Raw genomic sequence first — 13,008 nt, forward strand, 5'->3', positions numbered from 1 at the left:
ACACAAATAAATGAATAAATTGAAGCAAAAATGCATATAATTATATTATTAAATAGTATTGTATTTGTTTACTGGTTTCCGTGACACAACCTCGTCAAAACGGAACCCAGTCTTCAAGCACATGGGTCAACAACAACAACAAAAGAATTATGGTCAACTTCTATGGCTATGACGAATTTATGGACGATAGATCATTACAAATATTGAACGAAAAGAACGTCATAAGAATCAACTCATCATGGAGCAACACAGCAGTTTATTTTGGCAAGTATCTAATTAAAAGAACACAGTTAAGTCAATCTCTTGGCCTGAGACTACTCTGAGACTACTACAGTTAGTTTAATAGTATATTTTATCTGTTGACACTAACTTGCTCAGAAAAAAACACTGGACCGGAACATTTCCGTTAATAGCAAGGTGTAACTGTAAAAGAATAAAGACAAAGGAAGTTAGAACCGACTGAGTGGTATAGCCAATATTGGATTGTTACAAAAGACTGACAAACCTGACAATATTTACAAACATGCAATAGTGAAAGCTAATTAATTTTTATATAGGTATGTCATATCATGGGTCTTACATCTATGGTCATATATTAAGATAATCAGTTTTTGCAAATTTGATATGCATGCTGAGGGTAGATTACAACTGTCCAGTGTCCTGTCACTCAGTATTCTGTCTGGTACTTTCACACCGTGGCTTTTTGTAGATGTTAACCTGTACAAAAGCACCATGGAAACAACAAAGAATCTCCATCATGACACATTTGCTAAAATGTCATTGTTTAATGCTTAGTATAGCTTAATAGTTATACTTCAGTTTGTTATTTAAGGCATCGTGCATTGTTTGTCTCATTAGTTTTCACATTGTAGCTTTACTGTATGCCTGATCTTCTCAGTGAGAGGATAAGCATATATAGGATAACTGTGGGTCTGGATTTCTGCATTCTTTATTTTTAAATCAATTTCTATATTCTTTAATTATTTTGTCAATTTTTATATATACCGTATACGTACTTTCTAGCATCTATTATTATCTATTCTTTTTTTTTTTGCCAATTTTCCTTTCCCCCTTTATTCTGCACTTTTGACTGTAGTTCTCCATCCAGCCAGGCCCTCTTATAATTGCTTTCGATACGTTTTGGTCGCCCAACTAGTTCGGCCATAAGTCGTTTCGGCCGCTGAGTAAGTTTGACCAAAGTCATTTTGGCTACAGTCATTTCGGCCATACTCGATTCGGCTAGACTTTTTCATATTGTTATCATAATATGTACGGCTAAGCGCTCATATCACAACTTCTTATGCATATTGATAATTGTTAAATATTTTGACTGAAGTTTGTTTTGAAAAGGAAAATTTGTAACAAAAACGAAATAATCTTTTTGACATAAATTGTATAGTAAGATCCTTGCATAAATTGTGACTTTCTTATGGCACTGTGCCACACATGGTTAAGATATTACAATTTGATACGAAATTCCAGTTGACAAGGTCGGTACTTCAAAGGGATAGTCGTTACATTCACAACTTCTTCTTTTTTTATTACAATGCCACCATTTTACGAATAATATTTTAGCATTCATAATTTGATACACACTTTTATCAAGGACGTATTTATAACTAGCATACGTCCTTGTTTTTATCACTTAATCAAAAGGTAGAAGCGAAATGCATTTTTCCATTTGTTATTTAACGTCTGCTTCTAATTCCCCCCTCCCTTTATAACAATAAAAGCCTTGTCTGAAATGACCTTACAAAGTTTTGCCGATTTGGAACTGGCAGTATGACCAAAATGACAATGGCCGAATCGGCTGTGACTAAAACGGCTTGCATCGGTAAACTTGCAGGGACAAGTTTGCGTTTTCAAGTTCCTGAAATAAATGCTTGTCAAAGTTGTGACAAACGCTTTCAATTGCTTTATCTTAGATATATGTTTTCCGTCTTTCATATCCCCAAGCATATCCTACGTAAATTCTAATACGATAATTAATAATGTTTTGAAATGTTGAATAAGTTTCTACACATTGTGTTGAACACGATGTGGTCATCTTTATTCACATGCATCATTTTAAAAACTTCGGACATGTGGATATTGTTCGTATCCTCGATATGTCAGTGCATTTGTCTGTTTGAAGAACTATTTTTGTGATACAGTTTTGTGTTTGCAGTATATGCTTTTTATTGCTAAAGTCGATAAACAGCCATTTGAGCAATAACGCAATTTTTTTTATAAATTATTAACTAGCATACCAACACAGACTAGCTCGTATCTTTTGCCAGGTGTCACAGTCCTTATTTGAAAATGTAAAGAATGCCATATGGACGTCATATGCGATTAATATTTTATCATATTATAAAATTGAGAATGGAAATGGGAAATGTGTCAAAGAGTTATTTTTTTTGTGATATGTTGATATGACGTTGTTTGCTGCCCGTACGTCTACACATTGTTTTTGTGGTTCTCCGATTATTGAAAATATTTTGAAAATAATTTTGCCAATAAACAAATGTCACCTTTGAAGATATAACATGTTTGAAGACCATTTTAGAGAATCATTTAGAGCAAGGAATACTAAAAGACCAAAGAGCAGAAAACGACCGAAGGCCACCAATTGGTCTTCAACACAGTAAGACAATCCTGCATCCGGAGACGTGCTTCAGCTGGACCATAAACGAATATGTGTACTAGTTTAGTGATAATGGACGTCATACTAATTAACTCCGAAATATATAAACGAACTAAAATTAAAAAATCATACAAGACTAACTAAGACCAGAGGCTCCTGACTTGTGACAGGCGCAAAAATGAGGCGGGGTTAAACATGTTTTGTGAGATATCAACCCCCTATACCTCTAACCAATGTAGAAAAAAAATATATATGTAGCAATACGTAGTGAAAGTTAACTGATATCTTTACTATGCACTCTTGGTCCTATATCTAACTGCTACTAGTGAAGCAGGACGGCTTATCTTTTCGTTGCTCATGCCCAGTCTCCGAAAAATACTTATATACCCTTATGTAACAATTTTCTTATGACTGTGGCGTTGTATTACACATGAAGTTATAGTTAATAACTTTCAATTGAAGATTTAAAAGATAAATATGACAGATCATCCTGTAAAATAAATTAAATAACATTTAGATGAAAAGATGAAAGAGTAGATTGTAACCCCCTCGAAAAAAGGGATGATCAACATTGGCTTCCCCTCGGTTGACAATTGTTTTCTCAGGAAAAAATGTACTCTATCTTTCTTTTGATTATGTGTTGTTTAAATTTTTTTTTCAATTAATCTTATTTTCTTAATCATTCATTTATATATTGCACATATGAATAAAGGATTTTCTTTCAGATGACGGAAAACAAAAAGTATTGGGCTATCAACATGCGATATTGGACAAAATTCTTTACAAAATTTCTGGATCTTCCATTAAAAACATTACATTTGTTGGTGAAAATCTAGTATGTTTAAACAATTCTGATCAATGTTATATGATAACAGACAAATTAAAATATTTTATGATCCAATTTTATGACAAACAGCAGCACAATGGACAGATAAAGATATGCCATCTTACTGCAACGGACAAAGACCTCGTAATTATTTCAGGTATGTTCATAAACTGAGAAGTTGTTAAATTTATATCAAATACTCTTATTTTCAGAATCATCATGTTTAAGATTAAACATATTTTATTTGCAAAATATCTCCAAAAGGATTAGACACAAGTGAGTCCAACTTAGACCATCTTCTCCTACTATATAATTTTAATCAATACAATTTAGATCATGATCATTTACAGTTTGTGTTTGCCACCTATCATTACTCGAATACTGAGAGATGTGTCATCTGCAAAGAGTCTAGTACGTTCTTCTCGACAGAATCGTTTATACAAATTATAAGAACATAGAACCGACCCTTGGGGAACGCCTGCTAAAACAGATGTAGGAGAAGAACAGGACGGTTTAACTTTTTTCATCATATATATTTCCATGTGCTCTTATGTTTAATATTATATTAAGTATAAGATAACTCTGGATCATGTATAGGAATCCAAATGCAATAAACCCCACTCCCATAGGCGGATCCAGGGGGGCCCTGGGGGGCCCGGGCCCCCCTTTCGTGGGAAAAATTTGGTTGATTATATAGGGAATCATTGAAGCATGACTGGAGCGGGGCCCCTCTTAGGTCAGTCAGCCCCCCCCCCCCCTTTAGGAAAAGTTCTGGATCCGCCACTGACTCCTCACAAGAATTAAAAACATAGCATGTTTTAGATCGAAAATATAGGTTTAGCACTTAGTAAGTGTGCCTTTCAATAATTTTAGGTTCTAAAAAGGCCATTTACAAGATTTACAATTGGTTTGCTTCCAGTTATACTATACATAATACTAAAACCCCTCATTTCTGGAGTATTTAGTGCATATTTTGTCTAAATTGAATGATAACTTTTCATGTTTAATAATGAATGCAAAAACCTTAACAGTACCTAACTACACATCTTTATATAACTTGAATAAAAGTCAGACGAATATGAGCTGACACTATCGCGCCCGTTTAGTGTCTTTAATCATACTAGGAGTAAGGTACTTGCTGTTATCTTGTGAGCTAGTATGTTAAAATCAAAATCAAAGTGTCGATCTTGTACAAAGCAGGGCTTTATAAAAGCATATATCCATGATCTAAAGGACAACTTTTTAATTTGCTAAAGCAAAAACTTTGAAAAAACAGTTGATCGTTTTGGAATAATCGTTTCACAGATGATATCGGATATGTTCCTTATGTCGTAACTACAATTCACTTCCCTGTTCACTACAAATGTGACTTACCGTTTATACTATAATTTACCGGGGTTGTAATAACATGAGCAACACGACCGGACGGGTGCCACATGTGGAGCAGAATCTGCTTACCCTTTCGGAGCACCTGCGATCACCTCCAGTTTTTGGAGGGGTTCGTGTTGCTTAGTCTTTAGCTTTCTATGTTGTCAAGTGTGTAATTTGTCTGTTTGTCTTTTTATATTTAGCCATGGCGTTGTCAGTATATTTTCGATCCATGAGTTTGACTGTCCCTCTGGTATATTTCATTCCTCTTGCTAAATACACATAAATATACACTGCAAGTATCAATATATAAAATCAGATTTTAAGTATTTATTTTTGAAGGTATAGAATCCAAACAAATGATAACATCGAAAATAAAGAGATGTGTTATGATTGCCAATGAGATGTGTTATGATTGCCAATGAGATGTAACTATTATCCAACAAAGTTCAACGGAAGTGATTATAAACAATTACTAATATAGGGCAACTGTATTGCCTTCAATAAAGAAAAAGATCCATAACTTATAGTTTGTTACAAAAGGTCCCGACAAGAAAAATATAAATAAAAAAATGACAGATATGAACGAACGACAACTACTGAACTACAAGCACTTGACATGGGGCAGGTATATATATAGAATGTGGCGGGGTGTCTTGAAAATGCACTTAATATTTTGCAGACAACCGTTAATAAAATGTTAATAGATCAATTATTGTTATTATTATATATCTTTACAAGAGGCAGTAGGTTGACATGTTTGTGTTATTTAGTTTTTGCTTATAAAGTACCATATGAGCCAATTGTGTAAAGCATACCTCTCAATAAGAGACTTATTGTAACATTTCCCATCATATTCAATATTGAGTTTTAGTTCACTTGTTACTATTATTACAGATACCAAGATATGTTTTATAAGCGAGAACATATTATGTAAAATAGGAAAAGACATCAGATGCGAAGATACAGATATTACACCAACATATTCATTGCCTTTAGTGTCTCTATGTACAGATACAGTGGCTGCAGTTAGCTGTGGAAAGGAACATGTCTTACTTTTAACAACGTATGGCACAGTCCTCACGTTTGGCGGAGGAACGTATGTAGGCCTAGTATATAAAAATACGATATAAGTAAAGGGAGATGTACTTGCTGTTTTACAAATTGTTTTAATCACTTTATTTTTTAACATAAACAAAAGTAAGATTTGGCTTAGATTTTACATGAAACACAGTGACGTTTAAGATAATAACTTTCAAATATTGTATTCCCCTTTTTTAATGCAATTTTCTTTATATGACGCATCCGAAGAAATCGTGTCATTTCACCAGATTAGACATAGCGATTGCTCTTTCCGAGATATATGTAGTTTTTCTGCATTCTACCGTGTCCAGTACATAAATTTACAGTCAGTCGCAATGATATGTCTTCACTTGCTTTCACAAATGTTTAACATTAGCAGTCTTCATTACTGTGCATTCCTTTTTATTTAGTCGAGGACAACTTGGTCATGGAACAGTTGATAGTACAAAGGAACCACATTTGATAGACAGCTTAGCGGGACTCAAAATGTTAGCAGTTGTAGCTGGTGGCTGGCATTCGCTTTGTATTTCAGGTAACACAAAACGAAATGATTGTTTATTGTATATCAGTAGAAAAACAAGAGCATCGGTGTCCAAGTAGAACTGATATATATCACTAGCCTATCAACACGGAGTTAGTGGGTGCCAATTCCGCATGTTGCAGGTGCGCTCGAATCCAAGCTTAATTTAATAGTACTAGTAACCAAGTTGTCAGTTTTCCTACAGAAGATCGGCACGAAATAGCACAAAAGTGTTGAAAGTGTCGTCAAACACCAATCAATATATTGGAAAAACTTATAAAACTTTAAATTAAGTGTAAACTGCCTCCTAAACATCAATGTTAAAGTTCGACAGTCTGGTTTTAACGATGAAATAGTGTATATATCTATCTAGTACGGCTGTTTTCTTCCCATCCTGGTTTCTAACTAAGCATAATAAATGTATTATCCATCAAGACAAATAAGTGACAACTATCGAAGTATTAAACATTTGACTACTATCTATGGACAGAATGAGATATACACAGCTACTTTTACATATGTACTATTTCTGTACTGAAAATCTGTAGTACTGGAAATTTACTTTTGATATTTAGTACTATTTCTTTACTTAGAATTATTGTAATATTCATGTACTTGTATTTTCCAGTACTTGATTTGTACTTACAATATTGGTACAAAAATAATACCAAAAATGATCACAGTATTCCATGATGGAACATTATTACTTTATGAGATTTGAAATAGACAAACTTTCAAAATGCTGAAAATGTAACCGTGCAACCAAAAAAATCTGTAGTACTTAAATTTCAAGTGCAAATCATGTACTGTAAAATACAGGTACCTAAATATTACAATAATTCTTAAGTAATAAAATAGTACTGAATATCAAAAGTAGATTTCCAGTACTACAGATTTTTGGTACAGAAATAGTATGCAAAAGTAGCTGTGTATGGATACTTTAAAGATGCATCCATCAACACACAAGTAAAGTTCTATTTTCATTTTTGCAGAGCATTCTGAAATTATAATATTATAATTATCCATTTAACTTATTTGTTTAGAATGTGGAGATATATATTGCTGGGGTTGGAACGAAAGTGGACAACTCGGTCTTCCCTCTTACACTGTTCGAGAAAAAGACGGAGATACTAATCGACAAGACACGTCAACACCACAAAGCAGACATACTATGGAAAACATTGTGATTAAAGATGATGATACGAACAAACTTGTACAGGATAAAAGCAATGACAGATCTTCACTATCATCAAAAGATATTTTAGCTGATGACTTACCCGAAAGACAAAACTTAGACAAGTTGGAAAGTTTATTGTTTATACAAAATGTAGACCCAGCACAAATTCACCCTCTCCCATGCTTGATTGATTTACAGGACACATTTAACATACAAAAAGCCAGTTGTGGATCTCGTCATACTGCTTTACTCACAGGTACATTACCATAGGAAATCACCGGGCTCCTTCTTAACCCTTCTCACCATCGGCATCGTACATGCTCTTTTTATAGAGCTCCAGCGATTTGTGTATTACTTGGTTTGTATTTTCTAAATAGAGTAATGGGATTTGAACATCGGTAAACTACCGTGGCTCCTTATTAAGGATAGTTAAAGTTACTTTCTTCAGTTAAGTTGGTTCTGATCTCCTTTAAGCAATTTCAATTAGCCTATTACCAATTTTACTCACTGTGCTATTGAAAGAAACAAATTAACTCATATTTCACTACCTCACTGGTCGTTTTTTTGGGACACATTCCCCATTTTCATTCTCAATTTGTTTTGATTAAGCGAGTTTGATTCGTGAACTTTATATACTGTAAGTTCTTTCCAAATCTATTCTGACATTTTTACATTTCTCGTGGATATTTTATTTTTGTTACTCTGCAATAATACAATAATACTCTAATTTTTTATAGTAACTTATGACCATTTTTAGTGTTGCAACACACAGTGAAATTACAAAAGAATTATAATTGATTTGCTCGAAAAGAATCCACTGTTAGTTTTTGTAGTAACAATAGATAATCCAACATACAGGCTTTGACAGAAATGCTACATATTAAAACAATTGTATCTTCTTGCTCTTTTATTGCAGAGAATGGTATCTTGTTGACCAGTGGATGGAATGACTATGGACAGTTATGTCATGATGACAAAATCACAAGGGACTATTTTGAAACTGTATCTTCATACGTCAGATCAGGGACTAAGATAAAGGATGTTCAGTGTGGTCCTTGGTCTACTTACATCATTACAGATTAAAATGAACTGCATCAGAATTCTACTTTTTAAAATGTCATTAAAATTTGAACTTGAATTAACCTCGTTAACAATTAATACCAAAGGTGTTGAAATTATTTTGTTAAGATTGAGAATACTCAATTTTGTATTTTATCAAAAGAACAGTAACAACAATAATTATCTTGGTAGAATTAAAAGGTCTTTCTTCAGCAATTTATTATAGCCAGTCTTTCACATTAAATATCTTTTTAAAGATTCTTTAGATAATAATAAATAAAAATATTAAGGCTAGGTGTACCGGTATTCAAATCTCATTATATCAAGGTGCAAATCAAGGTAGCAAACAAACACCTACAAAACCACAAGAAATAAAAACAAAAAACCAGATCAGACGACTATCCCACATATATATATATATATATATATCTAAAAATCTAAGACCGCTAGGAAATGGTAAAAAATCACTGACTCAATTAGTTACTAGTTATACAATGATAACGTTCATTGAATTCCGACACGAGGCTATCGAACATGTGCCTATCTAGTGAGTATAGACGGGTACATTATATCGGTTAATTAATATGTGATGATGACCGTTAAACCTAAGTAGTGTCGATCTCAGTTTTCTTGCTAAAAACTTGGTTTGAGCATTTTTTGTGTAAGGAGCACACGCTTGTTTATGAAATCTGTATTAATAAAGGCAACAGTAGAATACCGGTGGTCTAAAGTCATAAATCGATAATATGAACATGCCCGAGCGTAACATATTAATTGAGATATGCGCACTATGATGGAACAAAGCTATCATGGAATTGACGAGAAATGGGAGCTTGACAAACTGAAAGTTGAAATCATCACGCTTGTCATAGATTCTTGTTTGAAGTCGTCTATATGTGTCAATTTTGAGGGAAAAAAAGTCCAGATATGAAGCAAACCTCGGTCGGTAGTATTCTAAATATTAATATAAAATAGAAGATGTGGTATGATTGCTAATTAGACAACTGTCCACAAGAGACCAAAATGACACAGACATTAACAACTACAGCTCACCGTACGGCCTTCAACAATGAGCAAAGCCTATACCGCATAGTCCGCTATAAAAAGAAACGATATGACAATGTAAAACAATTCAAACGAGAAAACTAACGGCCTTTAATATTTATATAAAAAAAATTAACGAAAAACAAATATGTTACACATAAACAAACGACAACCACTGAATTACAGGCTCCTGACTTGGGACAGGCACATCCATAAATAATGTGGCGGGGGTTAAACATGTTAGCGGGATCCCAACCCTCCCCTAACCTGGGACAGTTGTATAACAGTACAACATAAGAACGAACTATAAAAACCAGTTGAAAAAATTTTAACTCATCAGATGGACAAAAATGCAAGTGGACATGGCCGGGTACTTGTACATCCCGACAGCAAACAGACACTAGGAACAGATCTGAGAGTACTCGCAGTTATCTAACAGCTAGTTCAAAGCCACTAACAACTAATAAAAAATAATCAAAACACAAATCATAGTAATACATAGATTGCGTTCGTTAAAATCAAAAACGTCACAACAGACACGGGCATAGCGAACATCACCATTTAAAAATGGAAAATTAACAATAGGAAACGAAAAATCGTCTCTTTTGTCTTAAATTTTAGTGTGGAGTTTCCCGTTTAAAACCGAAATATCTCAATCAAGGAAAGGACAGTTATTACTGAATAAATTTGATTTATTAAAAGAAAGTTCCTTGGGGTAAATTTCTGCAGTATATTGAGAAAATTCTTGATTATTTAACGAAAAAATATCACCAAGATAACGGTAAGCGTTGTTGAATTTATCAATTAAATGCAATTTCGACGGGTCTTTACTGAGTTTAGTCATAAACTGTGATTCGTAACAGTACAAAAACAAGTCTGCTATTAAAGGGGCACTAATTTTGCCCATGGGTGACCTACAAACTGTCGATAAACTTTGATGCCGAAACGTACATAAATATTATCAAGTTAACAGTTTCAATCATCTCATCACACCTCCAGTAAGTATATCTAGCATATTTATCTTTCTCATTAGAGAAGAAGGCTTTAAATGAGTTGCAACACATATATTTACATTCAGCTTTACCAAACGACCATTCAATTAAATAGATAAACTTTTGTTAAATAAGATAGTGTGGAAGTGTAGTGTAAAGAGTAGAAAAATCAAAACTGTCAACAGAATCAAAAGGACCCTCAAAAGCACGTAATTTATCTAAAACATCCAAAGAATGTTTTACACTCCAAAAATAGTTTATACCACTATGTTCATATATTTTATTACAATAGTTTATGATAAGCTCTTTAATAGTAGTAAATGAACTTGTTAAAAGCACTGAAAGATTAGTTGTAGAACACCTACTATAGGCCGAGATGAAACGATATTTAAATGTTTTTTTGTGTAGTTTAGGTAGCCAATACATAGAAGGGACCTTCAAATGTTCAGAAGAAGCCTTAAGCTTTTATGTGGTTGTGATATGCTTGTTTACTATATGACTCTCTGTGGAGCGGATGGACTTAAATGTAGATGAATTTAAAATTTATTCTCAAGAACGTCCGTGTAGTATTCACGGCATACCACCACCACATTGTTGGCTAGTACAAACACAAACCGCTTTGAAAGTTTTTGAAGTTTATTTCTTATTCTGGAAATAGGTGTATTATGTACTCTATTGTTTACTTCTAAATCATTTTCAAAATGTGATATTCTCTTATCTACCACATTCATACATTTATTTAAATAAGAATCAAGAGATTTTTTATCAGATTTTCCTCGTTTACACCACTTTTTACAAAACGAGGAAAGATCATCTTTGGTGACTTGACGACACTCTTTTCAATCTATTTTAGATGGAGGACGATATGTTGGTCCTTTTTTCAAAAAGTTTTTAACCTCTCTGTCCTGGACGATATTGAGGTCCCCTGTAATAACATGGCCAGAGGGAACATATCTAAACTTCGACGATTCACAGTTTGAAGTTAAGGGATTATTATTATCTATATTCACGTCTGATGTAACCGACGTATAATTAAAAATTAAACTTCTGCTGGTTTTTTTTGTATGTGTATGAAATTATAGGTGGTTCTATGTTATCAAAATAGGGAGGTATAATGTTTTAAACGGTAGATCGAGTCATTAAATATACTAGATAAGTTGATGAAATCAATACCTCTGCTAATATATTTAATTTTCAGAAAATGACGTTTATGATCTCCAAGTTTGTCGATACGCGGGAACAGCCTATGGTGACAAAAAGCTGTAGTTATACGAGAATATTCATACAGTGGGCTGAAGAAAGAGAGGGTGTCACACTCTTTTGAAAATATCATGTAATTTACTAATGGGTATTTGACCCAGTTTACATAATAATTGATGCCTACCATTGCTTTTTAATATAGATAGGAGATTACCAAGTGTATAATTTATACGATGTTTAACTTGTTGATTTACATTGATACGTTTCCCATGAGACCTATTATTTCGTTGTTTTTTTATCAATAATATTCATGATATCAATAGAAGAAGTAGTAGATATGTTCCCTTGTCCAAGTATATTGTCATTTAGACCCAGGGGATAAGCTGTTTGAAGTCGTTTAATCCAAGACAGTTCGATAATTTTACGGGAATCTTCAAATTGTTTATGCGATTGCCCTTATTGTTTCTGGACCGTTTCGAGCGGTTGAAATTTAATAAATTTAATATTGTGGTTGTGTTGTACCTATGATGAGTTTATTTACCTAAATGTTGATAAATTATACTTTTGAATTTCTTAGGTTTTCGGAAGCGGTATAGATGTTCATGTGTTCGTTTAAAAAAACTCCCGTACTGTTTGTCCTACATATTGTATACCACACTTTGGCTTTGTTCATGTAACTATATAAATGAGGTTTTGGGTTTTTCATGTAATGTCACAGGAAAAGGAAAGCGAAAAAGCTCTCCCGTTCACTGTTGACCTTATGGTATTATCAGAAGATAATCTAGAACAGGTTAGTCATTTTCTGGCATTGCATGGAAATATTTGTGGATATCCACGTGCATTTTTATTGAATAATCTGGCTGCAGCACCATTGCCACCTTTACACGATTATAAAAAATGCTAAACTTAGATGTGGAATTTCGATTGACGGCGGTTGAATTAATATTTGGAATAAGGTTCACTCTTTACATAAGATGTAAGCATTCACTGAAATGTGTGTTATTGAGTGACATTATATCATAAATTTATCTGATAGAAGTGAAATAAGCAGGGATTCACAGTTCGTACCAACTGAAATACCGACTAAACATGAAAATCAATCGACCAAACTCA

At 33.4% G+C, this 13,008-nt stretch overlaps 1 protein-coding gene across 1 annotated transcript; it reads left to right on the plus strand.

The window, feature by feature from the left end:
* Positions 1–69: 69 nt before the first annotated feature.
* Positions 70–8,859, plus strand: LOC143071417 (E3 ISG15--protein ligase Herc6-like). Its single transcript, XM_076245685.1, has 6 exons — positions 70–264; positions 3,352–3,609; positions 5,718–5,919; positions 6,314–6,435; positions 7,467–7,856; positions 8,517–8,859. Exons 1-6 carry the CDS (start codon positions 150–152, stop codon positions 8,681–8,683), a joined length of 1,254 nt encoding a protein of 417 aa, XP_076101800.1. The 5' UTR covers positions 70–149; the 3' UTR covers positions 8,684–8,859.
* Positions 8,860–13,008: the final 4,149 nt, after the last annotated feature.

This window comes from Mytilus galloprovincialis, chromosome 4 (assembly GCF_965363235.1).
Source record: "Mytilus galloprovincialis chromosome 4, xbMytGall1.hap1.1, whole genome shotgun sequence".
NCBI classification, from domain to species: domain Eukaryota; kingdom Metazoa; phylum Mollusca; class Bivalvia; order Mytilida; family Mytilidae; genus Mytilus; species Mytilus galloprovincialis.